The 23457-nt window shown below is 45.3% G+C and overlaps 1 protein-coding gene across 1 annotated transcript in view; it reads right to left on the reverse strand.

Moving 5' to 3' along the window:
• EYA2 (EYA transcriptional coactivator and phosphatase 2) overlaps positions 1–23457 on the reverse strand; it is a 263039-nt gene that overhangs the window by 161336 nt on the left and 78246 nt on the right. Inside the window, exon 2 of the mRNA XM_040248198.1 lies at positions 14049–14167. Coding sequence (XP_040104132.1) covers positions 14049–14157 — 109 coding nt within the window. The 5' untranslated portion in view covers positions 14158–14167. The remainder of the gene's footprint in view (positions 1–14048; positions 14168–23457) is intronic.

The raw sequence follows: 23457 nt of genomic DNA on the forward strand, positions 1-23457 counted from the left end.
CCTTCCTGCGGGCCCTAGAGTGGGATTGTGTCAAGGACGGCCACGCTCAACTCTTTGGGTGCAGAGGTGGAGTAGGGACTCCCCGAAAGCAGAGAGCCTCTCTCTTCCTCTGCTGGGGTCCAGGGATATTAGTCCTGTGGACGAGGAGGCCCAGCTGCAGCTGGAGCCACAGATCCTCTGCGTATCAGGAAAGGGCCTGATGGAGTGGTCGTGGGGCAATGCCAGCCCCAGCAAGAAAGGTGGAAGAGGCATTATCGTTCACGTCGCAGGAATAGCCTGGTTCTCGGGGTAGCCCTGGACACCTTTCAGGGACCCCCAGAGTCACCACTCTCTGGCTGCTGTTTTATGTGACAGCTTTCTCTAAATGGTAAGTCAGAGCTAGACTTACATTCCATGCAGCTCAGGAATGGTCTGGCCCACAGACTTGGCAATGCCCCTGGTGCAGGCATGACCCCCTGGACAGCAGCATGCCCACTGCACCCCAGCTTGCCAGAGGGATAGAGCATGTGGACTTCGGTCACAAGTCTCTCCATGAGGCCAGTGTTCCAGGCCCAGAGGGCACGATGACAATCGAGGGGGAGGGGTCATACTGCTCCGGGTTGCCCCATCACAAACATGGGACCCCTTAGCACAGGGGCAGAGACATGTTAACTCCTGTTCTCAAGTGAGCCCCAAGGGTGGTGAATTCCACAGGCTGTCGCAGCATCAGCCCTTTGCTGCTGGTGGGATCCAGAGCCTGGAAGGTGGAGATACCCTTCCCACTGACCACAGTGTTCTGTTCTCAGACTTGGCCATGCCACTGAACATGCCATGATGGACAAGACTGGGGTCAACGGCAGAATCACTGATGGCAACTTATATCCATGTTGATGGTGACTTATATCCATGTTGGGGCTTCCCAGGTGGCACTAGTGGTAAAGAAGTTGCCTACCAATGCAGGAGACGCCTGAGATGCGGGTCCGATTCCTGGGTTGAGAAGATCCCGTAGAGGAGGAAATGGCAACCCACTCCAGTATTCTTGCCTGGAGAATCCCATGGACAGAGGAGCCTGGCGGGTTATGGTCCATAGTGTTGCAAAGAGTGGGACGCAACTTAGCACTAGTGCTAAATCCACGCTGCCAGTGGTGAAAACAGCCCTGGTGACCCAACTCACCATCAGTTCAGTTCAGTCGCTCAGTCGTGTCCGACTCTTTGTGACCCCATGAATCGCCGCACGCCAGGCCTCCCTGTCCATCACCAACTCCCGGAGTTCACTCACACTCACGTCCATCGAGTCCGTGATGCCATCCAGCCATCTCATCCTGGGTCGTCCCCTTCTCCTCCTGCCCCCAATCCCTCCCAGCATCAGAGTCTTTTCCAATGAGTCAACTCTTCGCATGAGGTGGCCAAAGTACTGGAGCTTCAGCTTTAGCATCATTCCTTCCAAAGACATCCCAGGGTTGATCTCCTTCAGAATGGACTGGTTGGATCTCCTTGCAATCCAAGGGACTCTCAAGAGTCTTCTCCAACACCACAGTTCAAACGCATCAATTCTTTGGCGCTCAGCCTTCTTCACAGTCCAACTCTCACATCCATACATGACCACTGGAAAAACCATAGCCTTGACTAGACGGACCTTAGTCGGCAAAGGAATGTCTCTGCTTTTGAATATACTATCTAGGTTGGTCATAACTTTTCTTCCAAGGAGTAACCATCTTTTAATTTCATGGCTGCAGTCACCATCTGCAGTGATTTTGGAGCCCCAAAAAATAAAGTCTGACACTGTTTCCCCATCTATTTCCCATGAAGTGATGGGACCGGATGCCATGATCTTCGTTTTCTGAATGTTGAGCTTTAAGCCAACTTTTTCACTCTCCTCTTTCACTTTCATCAAGAGGCTTTTTAGCTCCTCTTCACTTTCTGCCATAAGGGTGGTGTCATCTGCATATCTGAGGTTATTGATATTTCTCCCGGCAATCTTGATTCCAGCTTGTGCTTCTTCCAGTCCAGCGTTTCTCATGATGTACTCTGCATAGAAGTTAAATAAGCAGGGTGACAATATACAGCCTTGACGTACTCCTTTTCCTATTTGGAACCAGTCTGTTGTTCCATGTCCAGTTCTAACTGTTGCTTCCTGACCTGCATACAGATTTCTCAACAGGCAGGTCAGGTGGTCTGGGATTCCCATCTCTTTCAGAATTTTCCACAGTTTCTTGTGATCCACACAGTCAAAGGCTTTGGCATAGTCAATAAAGCAGAAATAGATGTTTTTCTGGAACTCTCTTGCTTTTTCCATGATCCAGCAGATGTTGGCAATTTGATCTCTGGTTCCTCTGCCTTTTCTAAAATCAGCTTGAACATCAGGGAGTTCATGGTTCACGTATTGCTGAAGCCTGGCTTGGAGAATTTTGAGCATTACTTTACTAGCATGTGAGATGAGTGCAATTGTGCGGTAGTTTGAGCATTCTTTTGCATTGCCTTTCTTTGGAATTGGAATGAAAACTGACCTTTTCCAGTCCTGTGGCCACTGCTGAGTTTTCCAAATTTGCTGGCATATTGAGTGCAGCACTTCACAGCATCATCTTTCAGGATTTGAAACAGCTCAACTGGAATTCTATCACCTCCACTAGCTTTGTTCGTAGTGATGCTTTCTAAGGCCCACTTGACTTCACATTCCAAGATGTCTGGCTCTAGATTAGTGATCATATCATCATGATTATCTGGGTCGTGAAGCTCTTTTTTGTACAGTTCTTCTGTGTATTCTTGCCCTCTATTCTTAATATCTTCTGCTTCTGTTAGGTCCATACCATTTCTGTCCTTTATCGAGCCCATCTTTGCATGAAATGTTCCCTTGGTTTCTCTAATTTTCTTGAAGAGATCTCTAGTCTTTCCCATTCTGTTCTTTTCCTCTATTTCTTTGCATTGATGGCTGAAGAAGGCTTTCTTATCTCTTCTTGCTATTCTTTGGAACTCTGCATTCAGATGCTTATATCTTTGCTTTTCTCCTTTGCTTTTCGCCTTTCTTCTTTTCACAGCTATTTGTAAGGCCTCCCCAGACAGCCATTTTGCTTTTCTGCATTTCTTTTCCACGGGGATGGTCTTGATCCCTGTCTCCTGTACAATGTCACGAACCTCATTCCATAGTTCATCAGGCACTCTATCTATCAGATCTAGACCCTTAAATCTATTTCTCACTTCCACTGTATAATCATAAGGGATTTGATTTAGGTCATACCTGAATGGTCTAGCGGTTTTCCCTACTTTCTTCAATTTAAGTCTGAATTTGGTCATAAGGAGTTCATGATCTGAGCCACAGTCAGCTCCTGGTCTTGTTTTGGCTGACTGTATAGCGCTTCTCCATCTTTGGCTGCAAAGAAGATAATCAATAGGATTTCGGTGTTGACCATCTGGTGATGTCCATGTGTAGAGTCTTCTCTTGTGTTGTTGGAAGAGGGTGTTTGCTATGACCAGTGCATTTTCTTGGCAAAACTCTATTAGTCTTTGCCCTGCTTCATTCCGCATTCCAAGGCCAAATCTGCCTGTTACTCAAGGTGTTTCTTGACTCCCTACTTTTGCATTCCAGTCCCCTATAATGAAAAGGACATCTTTTTTGGGTGTTAGTTGTAAAAGATCTTGTAGGTCTTCATAAAACTGTTCAATTTCAGTTTCTTCAGCGTTACTGGTTGGGGCATAGACTTGGATAACTGTGATATTGAATGGTTTGACTTGGAGATGAACAGAGATCATTCTGTCGTTTTTGAGACTGCATCCAAGTACTGCATTTCGGACTCTTTTGTTCTCCATTTCTTCTGAGGGATTCCTGCCCGCAGTAGTAGATGTAATGCTCATCTGAATTAAATTCACCCATTCCAGTCCATTTTAGTTCGCTGATTCCTAAAATGTCAATGTTCACCCTTGCCATCTCTTGTTTGACCACTTCCAATTTGCCTTGATTCATGGACCTGACATTCCAGGTTCCTATGCAATATTGCTCTTTACAGCATCCGATTTTGCTTCTATCACCAGTCACATCCACAACTGGGTATTGTTTTTGCTTTGGCTCCATCCCTACATTCTTTCTGGAGTTATTTCTCCACTGATTTCCAATAGCATATTGGGCACCTAATGACCTGGGGAGTTCATCTTTTGGTATCCTATTATTTTGCCTTTTCATACTGTTCATGGGGTTCTCAAGGCAAGAATACTGAAGTGGCTTGCCATTCCCTTCTCCAGTGGACCACGTTCTGTCAGGCCTCTCCACCATGACCCGACTCACCATGGCCAAATCTATTTACGCCAAGCTTCAGGACGTGTCTCCGAGGGATGTGGTTAACACAGAGACCGGGGCAGCAGGCTCTCAGGGGAGGGCAGAGAGCCTCCTTCATTTGTGAATTGAAAGCTCTAAGTCCCTTCTTCCTCCCCAGCTTCCTATGGGTGAAGGGAGAAGGATTAGCTAAACAGATAGCCAGAGCCTCAGGGTGATCTCATTCATTCATTCACCACCTTCCACATGCCAGGCATGTGGTAGGTAATGGGTTACAAGAATCAGCAAAACCAGTCAGGGTTCCTGTACTCATGGACGTTCCAGTTTAGCAGGGGAGCGAAAGTGGAAGCGTCTGTCACTCAGCTGTGTCCGCCTCTTCGTGACCCCCATGGACTGCAGCCCACCAGGCTCCTCTGTCCACAGGATTCTCCAAGCAAGGATACTGGAGTGGGTAGCCATTCCCTTCTCCAGGGGATCTTCCCAACCCAGGGACTGAACTTGGCTCTCCTGCATTGCAGGTGGATACTTTACTGTCTGAACCACCAGGGAAGCCCACTTAGCAGGGGAGACTGACGGTAAACAAATACACAGGTAAAGAAGTTCATTGTAATTGTACCAAGGTGCAGAAGAAGGCACGGATACGGAGAAGAGCACTTGGAACGTGACTGTGCGCAGGATTCGCCCGGGGATCTTATTAAAAGGCAGACTGCAAGCCTGTAGGTCAAGGAAGCTCCCAGGTGACGCTGGCACGGCAGGCCCGGAAACCCCACTACTAGTAGAGAGAGTTTAGACCACAGGCTCACAAGGAATTGCAAATTACTAAGAAGTCCCAGTTCTGGCTTCATAAAAATAAATCTTCATTCCAGAAGTCACAAATGCAAATGCATGCCGGGGCCAAGAAGGGAATATAAATGATCTAATGGAATATGAGGAAACTAGAGCTGGAGTCTGTGTGTGAGTGCACATGTGGTGTGTGACTGTATGTGTGTGACTGTGTGATGTAACTTACCCATGGACAGACACAGTGGGTTCATTCATTCAACAATGCTTACCATGCACCTCCTGCAGTCCAGATTTACAACTCAAGTCTCATAATTTGTTGTCTTATTGTTCCTTCCAAAGAAAGTACATGGGCTAAACGGTCAAATTCAAATCCTGACTCTGCTGCACTATAACTGTATGGCCCTGGGTCCATCACTTCCTTTCCCTAAACCTCAGTTTCCACATCCACAAAATGGGGTACCATCTCATCCCTGTAGGGCTGCTGTAAAGCAGGTACCTACCAAAGGGTAACTGATCAACACAGAGGAGCTATTATTAGCTTTCTATTCTCCTGGGGCTCTCGCTTAATCCACTTCTATTGTAAACCCAATTTGAATGTTCACATATTTTTTTTTTTTAACCTCTCCTTTCACTGGGAGGATTAAGAAACTAATGATTCTGAAGGCAGCCACCACTATTATGTTGCCTAATTGGGCCCCAGGGGCCACTTCTAACTGATCCCCATGAGATGAGATAGTTTCTAATGCAAGATGTCTTGAGGCAGGTCTGTGCTGCGGAAGGTGTGTGCCTGTAAATTTCATCAGCTCATCTCCCTCCTGTGGGTACTGTAAGTGGCACTGAGACCAGGGGCAGAAACCACAGGAGGGGGCACTGTATGAGGAGGCCAGCGTGTGCACCGCACAGGTAGAGGTCGTTCTGGGGGCAGAGACCCCCCAGGAAGCCTGCTGAAAAAGGCTTCAAAATGGTAAAGGTCAAGTTGATCTGTGCCTCCCCAGGCCAGACCCAGGCAAAGCTCTGGGCAGCTCAACCTGGCTTGGGGAAAATGAAGGAAAACCTGCCAGCCCCTGGCTTGAACCGGTGACTGAAACTGGAAATGAAACCACATCCCGCCCAGGGGCAGAGGAGGCGCAGGCGGTCTGAGCGCAGATGACAGCCCGCTTGTTGCACCGGGCGGTGACTTCATCTCTCCAAGGAAACACTTAATGAGATTATAGTCTCAGCTTTTGCAAAATGTGTCTGCATTTTAAAAGAAATTTTTTTTTCCTTTTTTCTTGATTCAGCTTTGCTTCCTTAGTTCCATAACATTTCCCCTCCTCCTTCCAGAAGACGGGATATAATTCAAATCCAATTTTGCCTTAAATGGTAATGAATGATAGCTTCTATTTCTCAAGTGGTTCCTACAAGCCAGGCACGCTGCTAAGGTCTGCATGGGCCTTATCTCTTTTATTCCCCAGAACATCTTATTCTCTGCTTTGTACATATGGAAAATGAGGTAAGGGGAAGTCAAAGAAACATTACTAAGGATTCAAAACCAATATCAACCTGAAGTTATCTGTGGTTCCTCATGCTAAGTCGCTTCAGTCCTGTCTGACTCTGTGTGACCCCACGGACTGAAGGCTGCCAGGCTCCTCTGTCCATGGGATTCTCCGCAAGAACAGTAGAGTGGGCTGCCATGCCCTCCTCCAGGGCATCTTCCCCACCCAGGGGTCAAACTTGCGTCTCTTATGTCTCCTGAATTGACAGGCAGGTTCCTTACCACTAGCGTCACATGGGAAGCCCATAGGCTACTCTATTTATCCACCACCCATCCATCCACCTAACCAAGCATCCACTTCACCTCCATTCACTCACTCACCCACCCAACCATAAATAATTTTTAAGGATCTACCATAAGTCAGGCACTGAGCTGTGTGCTAATTAGGAACAGAAATTTAAATACATATGTAGGAATAAAAAACTGTCTTTGTCCTGAAGTAATTCACCATCTAGAGCAGGGATTATTAACCTTGGGTGCATAAAACTGGGTGCATTTGGAGAGCTTTAAAAACATCTCAGGACTTCGTTGATGGTCCAGTGATTAAGACACTGCTTCTAATGCAGCAGGTGGGGTTTGATCCTTGGTCAGGAGAACTTAGATCCCACATGCCTCATGGGGCAGCCAAAAAATAAAAATTAAAAAAAAAAAAACTCACTGCTTGGGTCACATTTCTGAACAACTAAATCAGACTCCTTGGGGGTAAGATCTAGACATTTGCATTAAATTTTTACCAAAAAATTTCCCAGGAGAGTCCAACATGCACCCAGGTTTAAAATCAGTCCTGGAGCCTAGTTCCCAAAGCATGGTCCTTGCACTGGTAACATCAGCATTGTCTGGGAATTGCTAGAAATGCAAATTCTTGCACCCCAGCCCCAAACCATGACAGAAGCAGAAATGTGGGAATGGGCCCCTGCAACCGGTGTACCAACAGAACTTCCAAGGTGATTTAGGTGCACCGGAGAATTTGAGAACATAAGCGTATCTCCTTAAATTACAGAAATATACATTTATGCACCCGTTAAACATAGAAATCTTCAGTAACAGCAACACAAAACAGTGATAACAGGAGTTACTTCTGGGGAGGGGAGGAAAGCACTAAGATTGGGTAAATGCAGCAAAGGGGAATTTGGCCTAACATTCAAGTTTTTATAAGGACTGTGTTACCTGGTGATCAGAAATTGAATTGTCTTTAAAAAAAAAAAGCAGCAGCAGCAAGGGAGGGCGCTGCAGACAGGCGACACAGCTTGTGCTAAGGCTGTGAGATCATGGAGGGTGGAGCTCATTTAATCCCCGCATCCTATAGTCTTGCAGAATGCTGTGTCTCCTGCCTTGATTCCTTTTACAACTATTTCTTCTTTTTAAACATGATGAGTATCATTTTAAAGAACTGAAGTATAGTTGATTTGCAATGTTTCAAGCGTACAGCAAAGTGATTCAGATTTTCTTTCGTTATAGGTTATTGCAAGGTATTGACTAGGCACTTCCCTGGTGGTCCAGGGGTTAAGACTGCTCTTTCACTGCAGCATATGTGGGTTTGATCCCTAGTCAGGGAACTAAGATCCCGTAGGCCATGCAGCACAGCCAAAAAAAAAAAAAGCCTACCAGGGACTTCCCTGATGGTCCAGTGGCTAAGACTCCACATTCCCAACGCAGGGGTTCGAGGTTTGATCCCTGGTCAGGGAACTAGATCCTACGTGCTGCAACTAAGACATGGCGCATTGAAATTAATTAATTAATTAAAAAACCCAAGATATTGAGTATAGTTCTCTGTGCTATACAGTAGGTGCTTGTTATTTATCTGTTTTATATATAGTAGTATGTATTAATCCCAAACTCCTAATTTATCCCTGCCCCACCCCCTTTTGGTAACTGTAAGTTTGTTTTCTATTGGCAAGTATTTTTAGAGCACTTATTATGCATCATACCTTGTTCTCAGCAGATATGTAGGCAACTAAAGCAGGTAAGATCTGCCTTCAGAGAACTTACATTCTGGTGGAGGAGCAGACAAAAAGCAAGTGAGCAAACACAACAAGCCGGGCAGGGCGTAGGAAGACAAACAAGATAAACAGAGCAGCATGGCTGGACGTTCACTGGCTCCCCCTCCACCGCTCCAGAGCCTGGCCTGTTCTCCCCTCCACCACCACCACCGCGTCTAAGTCACCACGGCCTCTCACTTGCGTTACTGTAACTCTTCTTCTTTAGCCCCTGGACTTCCATTGTGTGCATCCCCAGTCCTTTCTCTCGTGCAGCCTGAGGGATCCTGTCAAGTAGATCAGATCATCTCTCATCTGCTCTCAACCCTCCCACAGCTCCCATCTCGCTCAGGGTAGAAGCCAAGTGCTTCCAAGGGCTCACAGAGTCTGATCCTGGGTGCCTCTCTGACCTCGTCTCCCTGCCACTGGTCCCTTGCTCACTGGGCTCCAGCCACACCAACCTCCTTATTGCTCCTCACGTGCTCTGGGACAGCTGCTGCCTCAGGACCTTTGCACATGCTATTTCCTCTGCTCCTAAGGCTCTTCCTCTCTGTCACCATGAAGTGCTCTCGCACACCTTCTTCAGGTCTTTTTTTTTTTTCATCCTTAAATTAATCTATTTATTTGGCTGTGTTGGGCCTCAATTATGGCACATGGGATCTTCATTGCATCATGCGGAACGTTTCATTGCACTGCACAGGCTAAGTTGCTCCAAGACATGTGGAATCTTACTTCTCTGACCAGGATCAAACCCAAGTCCCCTGCGTTACAAGGAGGATTCTTAACCAGCAGATGGCCAGGGAACTTGCTCTTTCAGGTCCTTCTTCAAGTGTTCCCTTCCCAGTGACATTATTTTCAGTGCCCCTAACAAAAACTGCAATCCCGTGTCCCCGCATTTCTTATCTCACCTTGCTTTCTGCACCCCTCCCCAGCACAGTGCATGGCACCATCCACCATGCTATATATCTTTCTTATCTACTGTTACCATCAGACCCCCGCCCTACCAGCACCCTGGGTTAGGCTCCAGGAGGCACAGGTTTTGTATTTTCTTCCTAGTACTTACACAATGCTGGGCATGTGCCAGAGGAAACATTTCTTGAATGAACAAATGAATGAAGAAACAAATGGTTACTTTTGAAAGGAAAGACCTCCCTGCTAAGAACTGAAGGATCAAGTGATGGTCCTGTGATGGGAGGAAACCCGGTCCAAGCAGAGGAACAGCAGATGTGAAGGCCCTGAGGGCAGCACCAGACTTGTCAGTTAGAGTAAAAGAAACAGGGCCGGGGGCTGGGCGCCGTGGGCAGGGGCGATGGGGTGGAGTCCAGCCTGAGAGGCTGCCAGGGACACGAAGCAGAGCCCCCTGGCCAAGAGTTAGGAATTTAGATCTGATTCTATACTTTTTAAAAACACCAAGCCCTCTCCACGTTTTAAGTCATTTCAACCTCACGTCAACCATGAGCTTGGTGGACTAATTATTCTACTTAACAGAAGAGGCAAATGAGCCCCCAAGAGATTAGGCCACTAGACTGGGGACTTTAAAAAGGTAGGAGTTAAAGTAGGAAACACAATGGGAGCCTTGGGGGGTTTCTTGGGTTCGAGTTTCCCCTCCAGACCTCCTGGAGTGTAGGCCTTGTGGCCCATGCCTCCTGGGGTCCTCCTTGGGGCTGGACCTTTGTGGTCACTTTGTAACAGAAGGGGTGGGCCCAGGAGGAGGGAGACCAGAGGTCAGGCAGGAAGAGTAGCTGAGTCTGACACTTGAGGCCATAGCTAGAGTGGAATGTCCCCTGCTGAGTCCCAGAGCTCACTGCTCACACCAATAATCAAGAGAAAGAAACGTCTACATTGTCTGTGTGCATGTGTGTGTGTGTGTGTAACCTGACTCTGCCAGCCCTGCCTGGTCTGAATTTGGAAGCAACCTCTCTCTGCCCCTTTGCTCACCCTCAAAGTCTTTCTCTTGGCCCCAGCTGACCCCCCGGCATTGGAAACGGTGCAGACAGCTCCAAGTCACATAAAAGGAGAGAGGCGAGGTGTTTGTGGGTACCACCACTGGGGGTGAGGGATGCATAGCTGGGGTCTGAAGACCCTTAAGATGTTGAATTTAGAAGCAGAGACTCAGGAGCCAGGGGACTGAGTTTAATTCCTGGCCCTGCCACGAGCTGTGTGACTTTAAGCCAGTTACTCAACTCCCCAAGCCTCAAGTTCCACATCTCTAAAATGGGTTCATAACCCAATGAAGTGAAGTGAAGTCGCTCAGTCGTGTCCGACTCTTTGTGACCCCATGGACTGTAGCCTACCAAGCTCCTCTGTCCATGGGATTTTCCAGGCAATAGTACTGGAGTGGGTTGCCATTTCCTTCTCCAGGGGATCTTCCTGACCCAGGGATCGAACCCCAGTCTCCCACATTGTAGACAGACGCTTTACTGTCTGAGCCACCAGGGAAGCCCATAACCCAATAGGGGTGTAATAATTACATGATAAACAGTAATTAGGAAAACGGACTTTCGAGTCAGACCAGTTGTTATTTAGTCTCTAAGTTGCGTGCAACTCTTCTGCAACCTCACCGACTGTAGCCCACGAGGCTTGGGGTTTTCCAGGCAAGAAAACTGCCGTGCGCGGCCGTTTCCTTCTCCAGGGGCTCCTCCTGACCCAGGGGTTGAACCTGTGTTTCCTGCACTGGCAGGCATATTCTCTACCACTGTGCCACCCGAGACACCCTGGAGTCTGATTACTTAGGTTCAAATTTGGCAACCACTAAACTGTCATCTCAATCAAGCCACTTAACCTGTGTCTCACCTGAAAACAAGTGTCCACTTCTTAGAGTTGCAGATACTCAAGTGTTAATACACATTAATGCCTGACACATAGCAAGTGCCAAGGGTTTGGTTTGACAGTGATGGAGGAGAAGGAGGATTCATCTAGATTTCTATTGCTCTCAACAGGGCCTGAGGCAGAATCAGTTCAGTTCAGTCACCCAGTTGTGTCTGACTCTTTGCGACCCCATGAATCGCAGCACTCCAGGCCTCCCTGTCCATCACCAACTCCCGGAGTTCACTCACACTCACATCCATCGAGTCAGTGATGCCATCCAGCCATCTCATCCTGGGTCGTCCCCTTCTCCTCCTGCCCCCAATCCCTCCCAGCATCAGAGTCTTTTCCAATGAGTCAACTCTTTGCATGAGGTGGCCAAAGTACTGGAGTTTCAGCTTTAGCATCATTCCTTCCAAAGAAATCCCAGGGCTGATCTCCCTCAGGATGGACTGGTTGGATCTCCTTGCAGTCCAAGGGACTCTCAAGATAGATGCTCACAAAAACGAAGGGCAGGAGGGGTGGCAGTCACTCATGTTCGTCACAGCTGCCCCTCAGTCCCCAGTGGTGGCAGCCAGGTTCCCAGGTGGGGACACAGGCCCAGTACTTCTAGAGCATTCAGCATCTCCAGAGAAACTAGAAATCTAGATTTTTATGTGCACTCTCAATTTTTACAAGTTACCTTTATTTAAAACAAGACAGGCTTCCCTGGTGGCTCAGAGGGTAAAGCACCTGCCCACAATGAGGGAGACCCGGGTTCGATCCCTAGGTCGGGAAGTTCCCCTGGAGAAGCAAATGGCAACCCACTCCAGTATTCTTGCCTGGAGAATCCTATGGATGGAAGAGTCTGGTGGGCTACAGTCCATGGGGTCGCAAAGAGTCGGACACGACTGAGCGAGCTCACTTCACTTCACTTTTTTATTTAAAACACAGTATAAATCAAACAAAGATGTACCCGAGGGCCAGGCTTGGCTGTGAGCTGCCAAGTTTGCAACCACGGATTTGAGTCCCCTGTGACGGGGTTTTGTGACGGTTTTTTTTTAGGCCATGTTGTGTGGCATGTGGGATGTGGTAGTTCCCCGACCAGGGATCAAACCCGAGTCCTCTGCATTGGAAGTGCAGAGTCTTAACCCACTGGACTTCCAGGGAAGTCCCCGTTATGGCTATTTAATTCAGTGGATGTAAGTTTATTTATCACGCTTCCAATCTGGTGGCTCAGATGGTAAAGAATCTGCTTGTAATACATGAGACTGAGGTTTGATCTCTGGGTTGGCAAGATCCCCTGAGAAGGGAATGGCTACCCACTCTAGTATCCATGCCTGGAGAATCCCATGGACAGAGGAGCCGGCGGGCTAAAGTCTATGGGCTAGCAAAGAGTCAGACACAACTGAAGGACTAACACTTTACACAACATCACCTCATTTAATCCTTGCAGTAAGCACCCTACTAAGTGGTCATGTTTCCCAGCTCCCCATTCGATAAGTGAGAAAGTTGAGGCCTCAGGAAGGTTGAGCAATTTGCCCAAGGTCACTTGGCTGGGAGTCAATCTAGGATCCTCCTCCTTCAGCAGTCTACGCCCTTTTCTGTTGTTACTGGCTCTGAAATGCAGAGTCTTTAGTTAACTAGTGCCTTCAGGCTGAAGGAAAAGGAAGACGGTCTTTAAACAGGGCTCCGGAAATTATCTCAAACTCTCAAAGAGCTCAGGGTGGCTTATCCAGATGCTCCAAAGGCCTGGGAGGAACGAGGGTGTGTTGGTCTACTATGCAGCTTTGGCACAGGAGCCCAGACCCTCCTGATGGTACTTTCAGCAAGGTTGTTTCAGCTTCACGACCAGTATGTAAGACATTACTGACTGCTATCTTGGTGACAGCAGTAATCACTCCCCAAAGCCTGGAGTTGCTTAAAAGCAAATTCCTTCTGATGTTATATTCAACTAGAACCGTGTCTCTTTGGTTTTCCATGACAATTATATAGCACTGTGTCCCCACGAACTGGCCTCAAACACAAACAATGAAGGAGAGACAGCCAGGGGTCTTGGAATACCAGCAGCAAATCTCAAAGCTGCTCAAACAAAGGGTTAAGCCCAATGGTTAAACATAATAGCTTAATGCCTTTTGCTAAGTAACTGAGCTTTACCAGGAAGGCTGACAGATCCCAAACAGTGCAAACAATAGCTGGAATTGTTCTAGTGAAAACTAGTCCGACTGCATCATTTGCCAATAATTTTTTAAACAGCTTAACTCTCCTCTGCTTCCTTGACTCCAACCCGACCTGAAAGCAAAAGGCAGATGACTTGTTGTCCCAACGTCAACCCCCCGTAAACAGGACGCCCTGCTTGGATGGGGCGGTGGTAGGAGAGGACTCAGAGGTCCAGCCCCAGAGCCTGCAGGACACACCCGGGGCCGGGCCTGGAACCTGAAACTGACTAGCGCCTGTGGAGGTGTCAGCATTTCTTGGAACTGGAGACCAAGACAGGAAGTTCAGAACACGAACCAGCATACTTTTACCTTTAATGACTCGACAAAATTGTTAGCAACGTACAAAGTTTTGGTCCAGAGTCAATAATCTAATTGGATGGGAAGAGAAATTGCCGTAATGACAGTACTTGGGAGAGGATGCGTGTCTAAGGCCGTCAGTCCCTTACCATGTTCCGTGGGGTGAACAGAACCACCGCCAGGCCCGCTAAAACACACAGCAGGAGGCCTACCTTCTCTGTCACTCAGAGTCCAGACATCAGCGTCAGCACGGTTAAGCTTCAGTTTCCCTGGACGATCACTGTTTACAGTAAGGCTGGGTGAGACCAGTAGTTCTAGCATTTCCTTGTACCTGCAAGAAAACAAAGGGAAATATAATTTATTCATTAATTATGCATGCTTACTAATGATTCCCATTTCTTTCCCTAAGAGTATAAATATTAAAGCTGATTACCTAAACTCAGCCATCTTATAAATTCTACATCATAAAAATTCACTGAACTTTTCATCAGAGGGAAATGAGCAATTGAAATGAAGTACTTGCTCCCCTCCGGAGAATACACCCACTTGATTAAAACTTTCCCCTCCTTCCTCCTGTATTTTGCCATTAGAAAAATTATATTTGGGCCTTTTAAATGGCATCTAACTGAGCTGGAGTGAGCCAGGGAGACCTTTCAGTAGAGGCAGAGAGAAACAGGTGGCAAGGTAGGATTGAATTTGGATTCCTACAAGCCAGAGGTGTGGAGAGAAGGTGGCGTTGACTGCAGTTAAGAGAGACTGAATGTGGTGTTACATGTCGCTTGTGCAAATGGAGAAAGGCTCAAAAGATGTCATGGATATGTAAACGTCCCTCAGGCAGCAGAGCACTCAGCCCAGCATTGTGGTCCCCATCAAGAAAGAATACGCTAGCTCCTGAATTACCCAGGATTTTGATAAATGCTATGGGGGGGCGGTGTTGGGGAGGGCAGCAAAGAAAAGGGACAAATCTCTGGGGGTCATTCTCATTTTTTAATGAAAAATGTTATAACTCTTGCACTAGGTCAGTACTTATTCTTAAATTTCTAGCCCCACTTTGGTTAGGGAATGAGGTTTCTTTTTTTTTTTTTAATTTATTTTACTGAAGTATGGTTGACTTTTTCTATCACAGCATAATTGCTTTATAATGTGGTGGTGGTCTCTGCCATGCATCAGTGGGAATCAGTTATAATTATATACATACCGCTTCCCTCTTGCGCCTCCCTCCGCTCCCCACCCCGGCCTATCCCACCTCTCTAGGTCATCACGGAGCACCAGCCTGGGCTCTCTGTGTTGATTTACAATTTGTGTCAATTTCTGCTGTACAGCAAAGTGATTCAGTTATATATAGATAGATAGATATAGATATGTATGGCATATATACATACTTTGGCATATTATTTTCCATAATGGTTATCACAGGATATTGAAGATAGTTTCCCTGTGTTATACAGTAGGAACGTATTGTTTACCCATTCTATGTATAATAGTTTGCATCTGCTAATCCCGAACGCCTAAACCAACCCTCCCCCAATTCCCTTCCTTCAACAACCATAAGTCTGTCCTGTCTCTGAGTCTGCTTCTCAAAGATACATGCATCCGCTATGTTCCCGGCAGCACTGTTTACAGCGGCCAAGACATGGAGACAACCTAAGTGTCCATCGACAGATGAACGGATGAAGAAGATGTGGTTCACACGCACACACACAGTGGAATACTAGCCATAAAAACGTGTCATTTGCAGCAACACGGATGGATCTAGAGATTATCACACTGAGTGAGCTAAGGCAGAAGGAGAAAGACGAATTCCATATGATACCATGTACACGGGGAGTGAGACGAATACCATGTGATACCATGTACACGGGGAGTGAGACGAATACCATGTGATACCATGTACACGGGGAGTGAGACGAATTCCATATGATACCATGTACATGGGGAGTGAGGTTTTTTATTAATCTGTACAATGTCAAACACAGCAATTTTCAAAGGACTAAACTACAACCAATAACATGTGACACTGATTCAAGTCGTCCTCAGAAAAAGGCTATGGTAGTCACTGCACGTTAGTATCCAAGGTCATCCTTGGCAGGATCCATCATTACTGTGTTAATAGAACACAGTGTACCAAGCGAAGGCAACATGGTTACAAACTCACAATCTATCCTGAAAAGACTGTGGATTCAAGTTCTACTTCACTACTCAGTACCTTGAACAAGTTAACCAAACTGCTCTAAGTCAAAAGTTTTCTCATTTGAACAACAGGGATTATCAGTATCTCCCTTAGAAGGTCATGGTAAAGACGCAAAGAGATGAGATATAAATAAAGGACCTACCAGGCAGCAACCTAAATGCCCATTCACTGACACAGGAATGAAGAATACAGGTAAAAAGGTCTCACGATGGAACACAACACAGCAATGAAGACTGCCCTGGAGCGCCACTCAGCATGATGAACAGACTGCCAAAGCACTGGGCAATGAGACAGAAGGGTACCCAACGTATGATACCATTCCTATGAGGTTCAAAAGTATACAAATCAATATTACACACTGTTCAAGGATAGGTATAATCAATAAAAAAGATAATAATATGTATAGGAATGATAGACACCTGTTTCAGGAGAATGGTTAGCTAGGGGTCATCAGGGGATGAAATTTAGAAAGAGGTACCCTGGAGCTTCAACTGTGTTTGCAACAATGTAGTTCAGAGGTTGACACAAACTCTGACCCATCCAAATCCATCTTATCATCTGTTTTTATGTGACCCATGAACTAAGAATGTCTTTCATATTTTTAAATGGTTGAAAATAATCCTAAGAAGGATAGCATTTCATGACCTGTGACAATTATGTGAAATTCAAATTTCAGTGTCCCTTAGTAAAGTTTTCTTGGAGCATAGCCCTGCTTGGCAGGTTACTGTATCCTTCACGGCTACTTTTATGCTGCAATTTCTGTGTACAGTAGTTGCCATAGAGACCCACAAAGCTGAAAATATTTCATATCTGGCATAAAAGTTTGCCACCCCCTGCTTTCCTGTAAGCAAGTGATGGAGGGCAGGAGGAGAAGGGGGCGACAGAGGATGAGGTGTTGGATGGCATCACCAACTCAATGGACATGAGTTTGAGCAAGCTCTGGGAGACAGTGAAGGACAGGGAAGCCGGGCATGCTGCAGTCCACAGGGTCGCAAAGAGTCAGATGTGACTTAGCGACTGAACAATAAGTGGTGGCTTAGTCGCTGTGGCATGTCTGACTCTTGTGACCCCATGGACTATAGCCCGTCAGGCTCCTCCATCCATGGGAGTTCCCAGGGGATCTTCCCCACCCAGGTATGGAACCAGCATCTTCTGCATTGCAGGTGGACTCTTTACTGGCTGAGTCACCAGGGAAGCTCTCATAGGGTTCCTCTGCATCTCTGCATGCCCCAAATACTCAATAATTTATAACAAAGAAATAAATCACTTATCCCAGGACTTGCACATAGGAAGTACTTTATATGTGCTTTTTAATCAGAGGAGAAAATTCCACACAAACTAGCTCCTAGCGTTTATGTCTCTAAACATTTGGGTCCTAAGTGTTCCCATGTATACATGGGTTCTGAGATCCGGTTTTCTTGTTCCTCAAATGCCACAAGGCACTCCAAAAAGAGGCCTCCGTATCTTTTTAATATGTCAAAACATATTGTGTGGAGTGTGGCAAATAGCAGACACTGAACTTATTGTCTGACTATAGGTGTCAGAAATTTGCATTTTATCCAAACTCATTCCCTTCATTCTTTTTGATATATGCAAATAATTGAAGGTTAAAAAACAAACAATGTTGTAAAAAACTGCATAGGTCTCTACACATCCAAATGCTATGAATGTGGGTATGAAAAGCAGCAGATTGTTAGCTAAATGACCAAATCCAGGGAAAAACGTAAGGAATTGTTTTTACTCCTTCTTAAGGTTTAAAAATATTTGAAGTAGTTGCCAATATTTAAAAATGAGGTGATTTCACATAAGAATCTAGAGTTTCAGCTTCTCTTGAAGAATTAGAGGAACACTGACCACTCCTGTACTGCAACTATCCGTTGGCTGCCCGCTTTGGTCAAGGCATATAAGCTCGTTTGCCACAGTCCCCCACCACTCCCTAGTGTCTTATATTTGACCCCTCTTTTTCCATCTCCTTGTATTTCCCCATAGTCTTTACAGGCTTTTGTGTTTGAGCTCCGTGGATTATGTGCCATCAGACAAGCCTGATGAGGAAAGAGACAGCAATGAGACACGTCTGGCCTCAGCCCCAGAGCTGATGCTTTCTCACTGAGTATTACTGTCAGATATGCAGATGACACACCCTTACGGCAGAAAGTGAAGAGGAACTAAAGAGCCTCTTGATGAGAGTGAAAGAGGAGAGCGAAAAAGTTGGCTTAAAGCTCAACAATCAGAAAACTAAGATCATGGCATCCAGTCCCATTACTTCATGGCACACAGATGGGGAAACAGTGGAAACAGTGGCTGACTTTATTTTGGGGGGCTCCAAAATCACGGCAGATGGTGACTGCAGCCATGAAATTAAAAGACGCTTACTCCTTGAAAGGAAAGTTATGACCGACCTAGAAAGCATATTAAAAAGCAGAGACATTACTTTGTCAACAAAGGTCCATCTAGTCAAGGCTATGGTTTTTCCAGTGGTCATGTATGGATGTGAGAGTTGGACTACAAAGAAAGCTGAGCACAGAGGAATTGATGCTTTTGAACTGTGGTGTTGGAGAAGTCTCTTGAGAGTCCCTTGGATTGCAAGGAGATCCAACCAGTCCATTCTAAAGGAGATCAGTCCTGGGTGTTCATTGGAAGGACTGATGTTGAAGCTGAAACTCCAATACTTTGGCCACCTGATGCAAAGAGCTGACTCATTTGAAAAGACCCTGATGCTGGGAAAGATTGAAGACAGGAGGAGAAGGGGATGACAGAGGATGAGGTGGCTGGATGGCATCACTGACTCAATGGACATGGGTTTGGGTGGACTCCAGGAGTTGGTGATGGACAGGGAGGCCTGGCGTGCTGCGGTTCATGGGGTTGCAAAGAGTCGGACATGACTGAATGACTGAACTGAACTGAACTAGTGATGGACATATAGAATGCCTTCATCTCTTAGCTACTACAAACAATGCTGCAATGAATATCTTCATTATATATATACACACACATATAAGTAATGCGGTGTAGCTACACACACATACATATTCTTAAAACATACAAGTATTTGAGGAGGATTCATGTGCCACTGGGTATATATGAAATGAACCTGACCCAAGTACTAGCAGATTTTTCTTCATAAATCCTGTGCTAATCTAGATTCTTGCCAGAAGTACATGTGCATTCTAATTTCATAAATTCTTGCTAACACTTGGCATTGTCCAGCTTTCTAATGGCTGCCAAACTGCTAAATGGAAAGCAATTATCTCATACTGGTTTTAATTTTCATTTCTATGATTCTAGAGACTTTGAACATATATTCACATAATTGTGGGCCATATGAGTTTCTAGGAACTGTCTATTCATACCTTTTATCCTTGCCCATTCTTCTAGGTTTTCTTTTCTCCCCCTTTTTGTGGATTTCCTGGCGTGCCTTGTGGAGTCTAGGTATTACTCCATTGTTGGTTTTTTTTTTTTTTTGGTGACAAAGCAAAAGGCTGTATATTATCAAGGCTGTATATTATCACCCTGCTTATTTAACTTCTGTGCAGAGTACATCATGTGAAATGCCAGGCTGGATGAATCACAAGCTGGAATCAAGATCGCCAGAAGAAATATGAACAATCTCAGATATGCACGTGACAGAATCCTTAAGGCAGAAAGCAAAGAGGAACCAAAGAGTCTCTTGATGAAGATGAAAGAGGAAAATGAAAAACTGGCTTTAAAACTCAACATTTGAAGTACTAGGATCAAGGCATCTGGTCCCATCACTTCATGGCAAAAATGGAAACAGTGACAGACTTGACTTTCTTGGGCTCCAAAATCACTGTAGATGGTGACTGCAGCCATGAAATTAAAAGACGCTTGCTCCTTGGAAGAAAAGCTATGACAAATATAGACTGCATATTAAAAAGCAGACACATCACTTGCTGACAAAGGTCCGTCTAGTCAAAGCTATGGCTTTTCCAGTAGTCCTGTATGGAGGTGACAGTTGGACCCTAAATAAAGTTGAGTGCCGAAGAACTGATGCTTTCGAACCACGTGGTGCTAGAGAAGACTCTCGAGAGTCCCTTGGACAGCAAGGAGATCCAACCAGTCCATCCTAAAGGAAATCAACCCTGAATATTCACTGGAAGGGCTGCTGCTGAAGCTGAGGCTCCAACCGTTTGGCCACCTGATGTGAAAAGCTGACTAATTGGAAAAGACTCTGATGCTGGGAAAGATTGAGGGCAGGAGGAGAAGGGATGACAGAGGATGAGATGGTTGGGTTGCATCACCGACTCAATGGACATGAGCCTGGGCAAACTCTAGGAGTTGGTGAAGGACAGGGAAGCCTGGCGTGCTGCAGTCCACGGGGTTGCAAAGAGTCGGACATGACTGAGTGACTGAACAACAACAAGACATTGCAGGGTGACTAAGGCAGGACTCAAAGGCCCAGGGTCCCAGAGATGAGACGTGGGCTGAGCTAAGTCTGGCCTCGGCTACTTTTCCCCTCAAGACATTTGCCAATTTATAAGCACAGAAGAAAAAAGAAGCAGCTTAGAGTTTTCCAGTCTCAATGAGCTGGGGAGACAAAAATTGGAGTTGAGGTTCCTAAGGCAGCTAGGACCCAAGGAGCTAAGATCTTAGAGATGTGAGAACCATAGAGAAGTCAGTCTGACATCAGTGACAGTCATTACCTTTGAGGTGTTTGCTGAAACCTAACCTGGGTGGGGTAAGAGTCAGAGAAGCAAAGCAGAAAGGTGGTGGCTAAGAAGGCAAGGAACGAAGCAGAGATTTGGCAATCTCCCAGTACCAGGGAGACAAAATTGGAGTTCACGGTCCATCAAGATGAGACTCCTTGGCAAACAAATCGGCCTTTTAATGAGACCTCTGAAAAGTCACTCCCTTAGAGTAAAGACCAACTAAACTGATCCTGTCTTGAATCATTTAAATCTCTTATTAGATCAAAGTGATTTGCCTCAATTGTCACCACTTGCCAGAAGAGCAACTTTTCTTTTGGGGAAGATGTCATCTTCCAAAATTTCCAAAATTTTTCCTATACAAAGCTTCAGTTCAGTTCAGTCCAGTCGCTCAGTCGTGTCTGACTCTTTGCGACCCCATGAACTGCAGCACGCCAGGCCTCCCTGTCCATCACCAACTCCCAGAATTCACCCAAATTCATGTCCATCGAGTCAGTGATGCCATCCAGCCACAATGCTTAGCATTTCATAAAAACACAGGCATGCAAGAGACAAAACCAAACAGTCCAAAACCAAGACAAAAAAACCAAACTCATATATAAGATTCAGATATCAGAGTAACTAAGCAAAGACTTATCAACAACCTTGACAATGTGATCAAGAAAAGAGATTTACAATGGAAAATGCTACTAGAGAACTAGAACTTCTAAAAAAAATCAAATGGAAATTCTAAACCTGAAAAATACTATAACTGAAATTCAGAACTCAGCAGAGCATTTGAATCACAGATTGGCTATAACAGAAGAAAAGAATGAACTGAGATATAAGTCACCAGTCTAATTTCAGAAAGAAGGTTGGAAAACAAGTTTTTAAAAAAGTATAAAATAAACATTGGACATCGAGTAAAGTCTAACATACATGTAATAGGACCACAGAGGAGAGGAGAGAAAGAACAACTTAGAAACAATATTTAATGATAAACTGAACGAAAACACTTCGAGATTGATGAAAGACATCAAGCCAAAGCAATGAAGAAGTTCTGTGAATCAGAAGCAGGATAAACACAGAGAAAAATACGCCAGGGCATATCACAGTCAAACTACACACATGTAAGAATACATTAATCTCAAAAGCAGTCAGAGGGGGAATAAGGCAAATTATTTTTAAAGAAGGTCTAATAAGACTTCTCAACAGAAATGACGGAAACCAGAAAACAATGGAATTTTATCTGCCAACGTAGAATACTATGTCAACAGTTCAGTTCAGTTCAGTTCAGTCGCTCAGTCGTGTCCAACTCTTTGTGACCCCATGAATCGCAGCACGCCAGGCCTCCCTGTCCATCACCATCTCCCGGAGTTCACTCAGACTCATGTCCATCGAGTCCATGATGCCATCCAGCCATCTCATCCTCTGTTGTCCCCTTCTCCTCCTGCCCCCAATCCCTCCCAGCATCAGAGTCTTTTCCAATGAGTCAACTCTTTGCATGAGGTGGCCAAAGTACTGGAGTTTCAGCTTTAGCATCATTCCTTCCAAAGAAATTCCAGGGCTGATCTCCTTCAGAATGGACTGGTTGGATCTCCTTGCAATCCAAGGGACTCTCAAGAGTCTTTTCCAACACCACACTTCAAAAGCATCAATTCTTTGGCGCTCAGCCTTCTTCACAGTCCAACTCTCACAGCCATACATGACCACAGGAAAAACCATAGCCTTGACTAGACGGACCTTAGTTGGCAAAGTAATGTCTCTGCTTTTGAATATGCTATCTAGGTTGGTCATAACTTTTCTTCCAAGGAGTAAGCGTCTTTTAATTTCATGGCTGCAGTCACCATCTGCAGTGATTTTGGAGCCCCCAAAAATAAAGTCTGACACTGTTTCCACTGTTTCCCCATCTATTTCCCATGGAGTGATGGGACCGGATGCCTTGATCTTCGTTTTCTGAATGTTGAGCTTTAAGCCAACTTTTTCACTCTCCTCTTTTACTTTCATCAAGAGGCTTTTTAGTTCCTCTTCACTTGCTGCCATAAGGGTGGTGTCATCTGCATATCTGAGGTTATTGATATTTTTCCCGGCAATCTTGATTCCAGCTTGTGCTTCTTCCAGTCCAGCGTTTCTCATGATGTACTCTGCATAGAAGTTAAATAAGCAGGGTGACAATATACAGCCTTGACGTACTCCTTTTCCTATTTGGAACCAGTCTGTTGTTCCATGTCCAGTTCTAACTGTTGCTTCCTGACCTGAATACAGATTTCTCAAGAGGCAGGTTAGGTGGTCTGGTATTCCCATCTCTTTCAGAATTTTCCACAGTTTATTGTGATCCACACTATGCCAACAAAAATCCTTCAAATATGAAGACAAAAATGAAACAAATTAAGATCATTTGCCACTTAATTTTGCTACAAAATTTAGATTACTATAGCAAATAGACTTGCAGTACAAAATAATACTCTGGAAGCATAAAAATTCAAGGAGGGATAAAGAGCAACATAAAAGGGTAAATTCAAGAGCAGAGAGGAACAAATAAACTTAACACATTCTAAGGACTGTGCATTTTCCTTGAAGTAATACAAATACTAATTTATAGTAAACTGGTAAAGATTTATCGTGGGTGCATTCTATAATCTTTAGGGTAACTACTTAGAGAATAAAAATAATAAATGTATGCCAACAAGCTAATCCAGGAGAAAGTGGAATAATAAAAGTACTTGATTAATCCAAAGAAAGCAAGAAAGAAAAGAAACAAAGAAGAGATGGAACACACAGAAAAAA

Source organism: Oryx dammah, unplaced genomic scaffold (assembly GCF_014754425.2).
Source record: "Oryx dammah isolate SB20612 unplaced genomic scaffold, SCBI_Odam_1.1 HiC_scaffold_10, whole genome shotgun sequence".
Classification (NCBI taxonomy): domain Eukaryota; kingdom Metazoa; phylum Chordata; class Mammalia; order Artiodactyla; family Bovidae; genus Oryx; species Oryx dammah.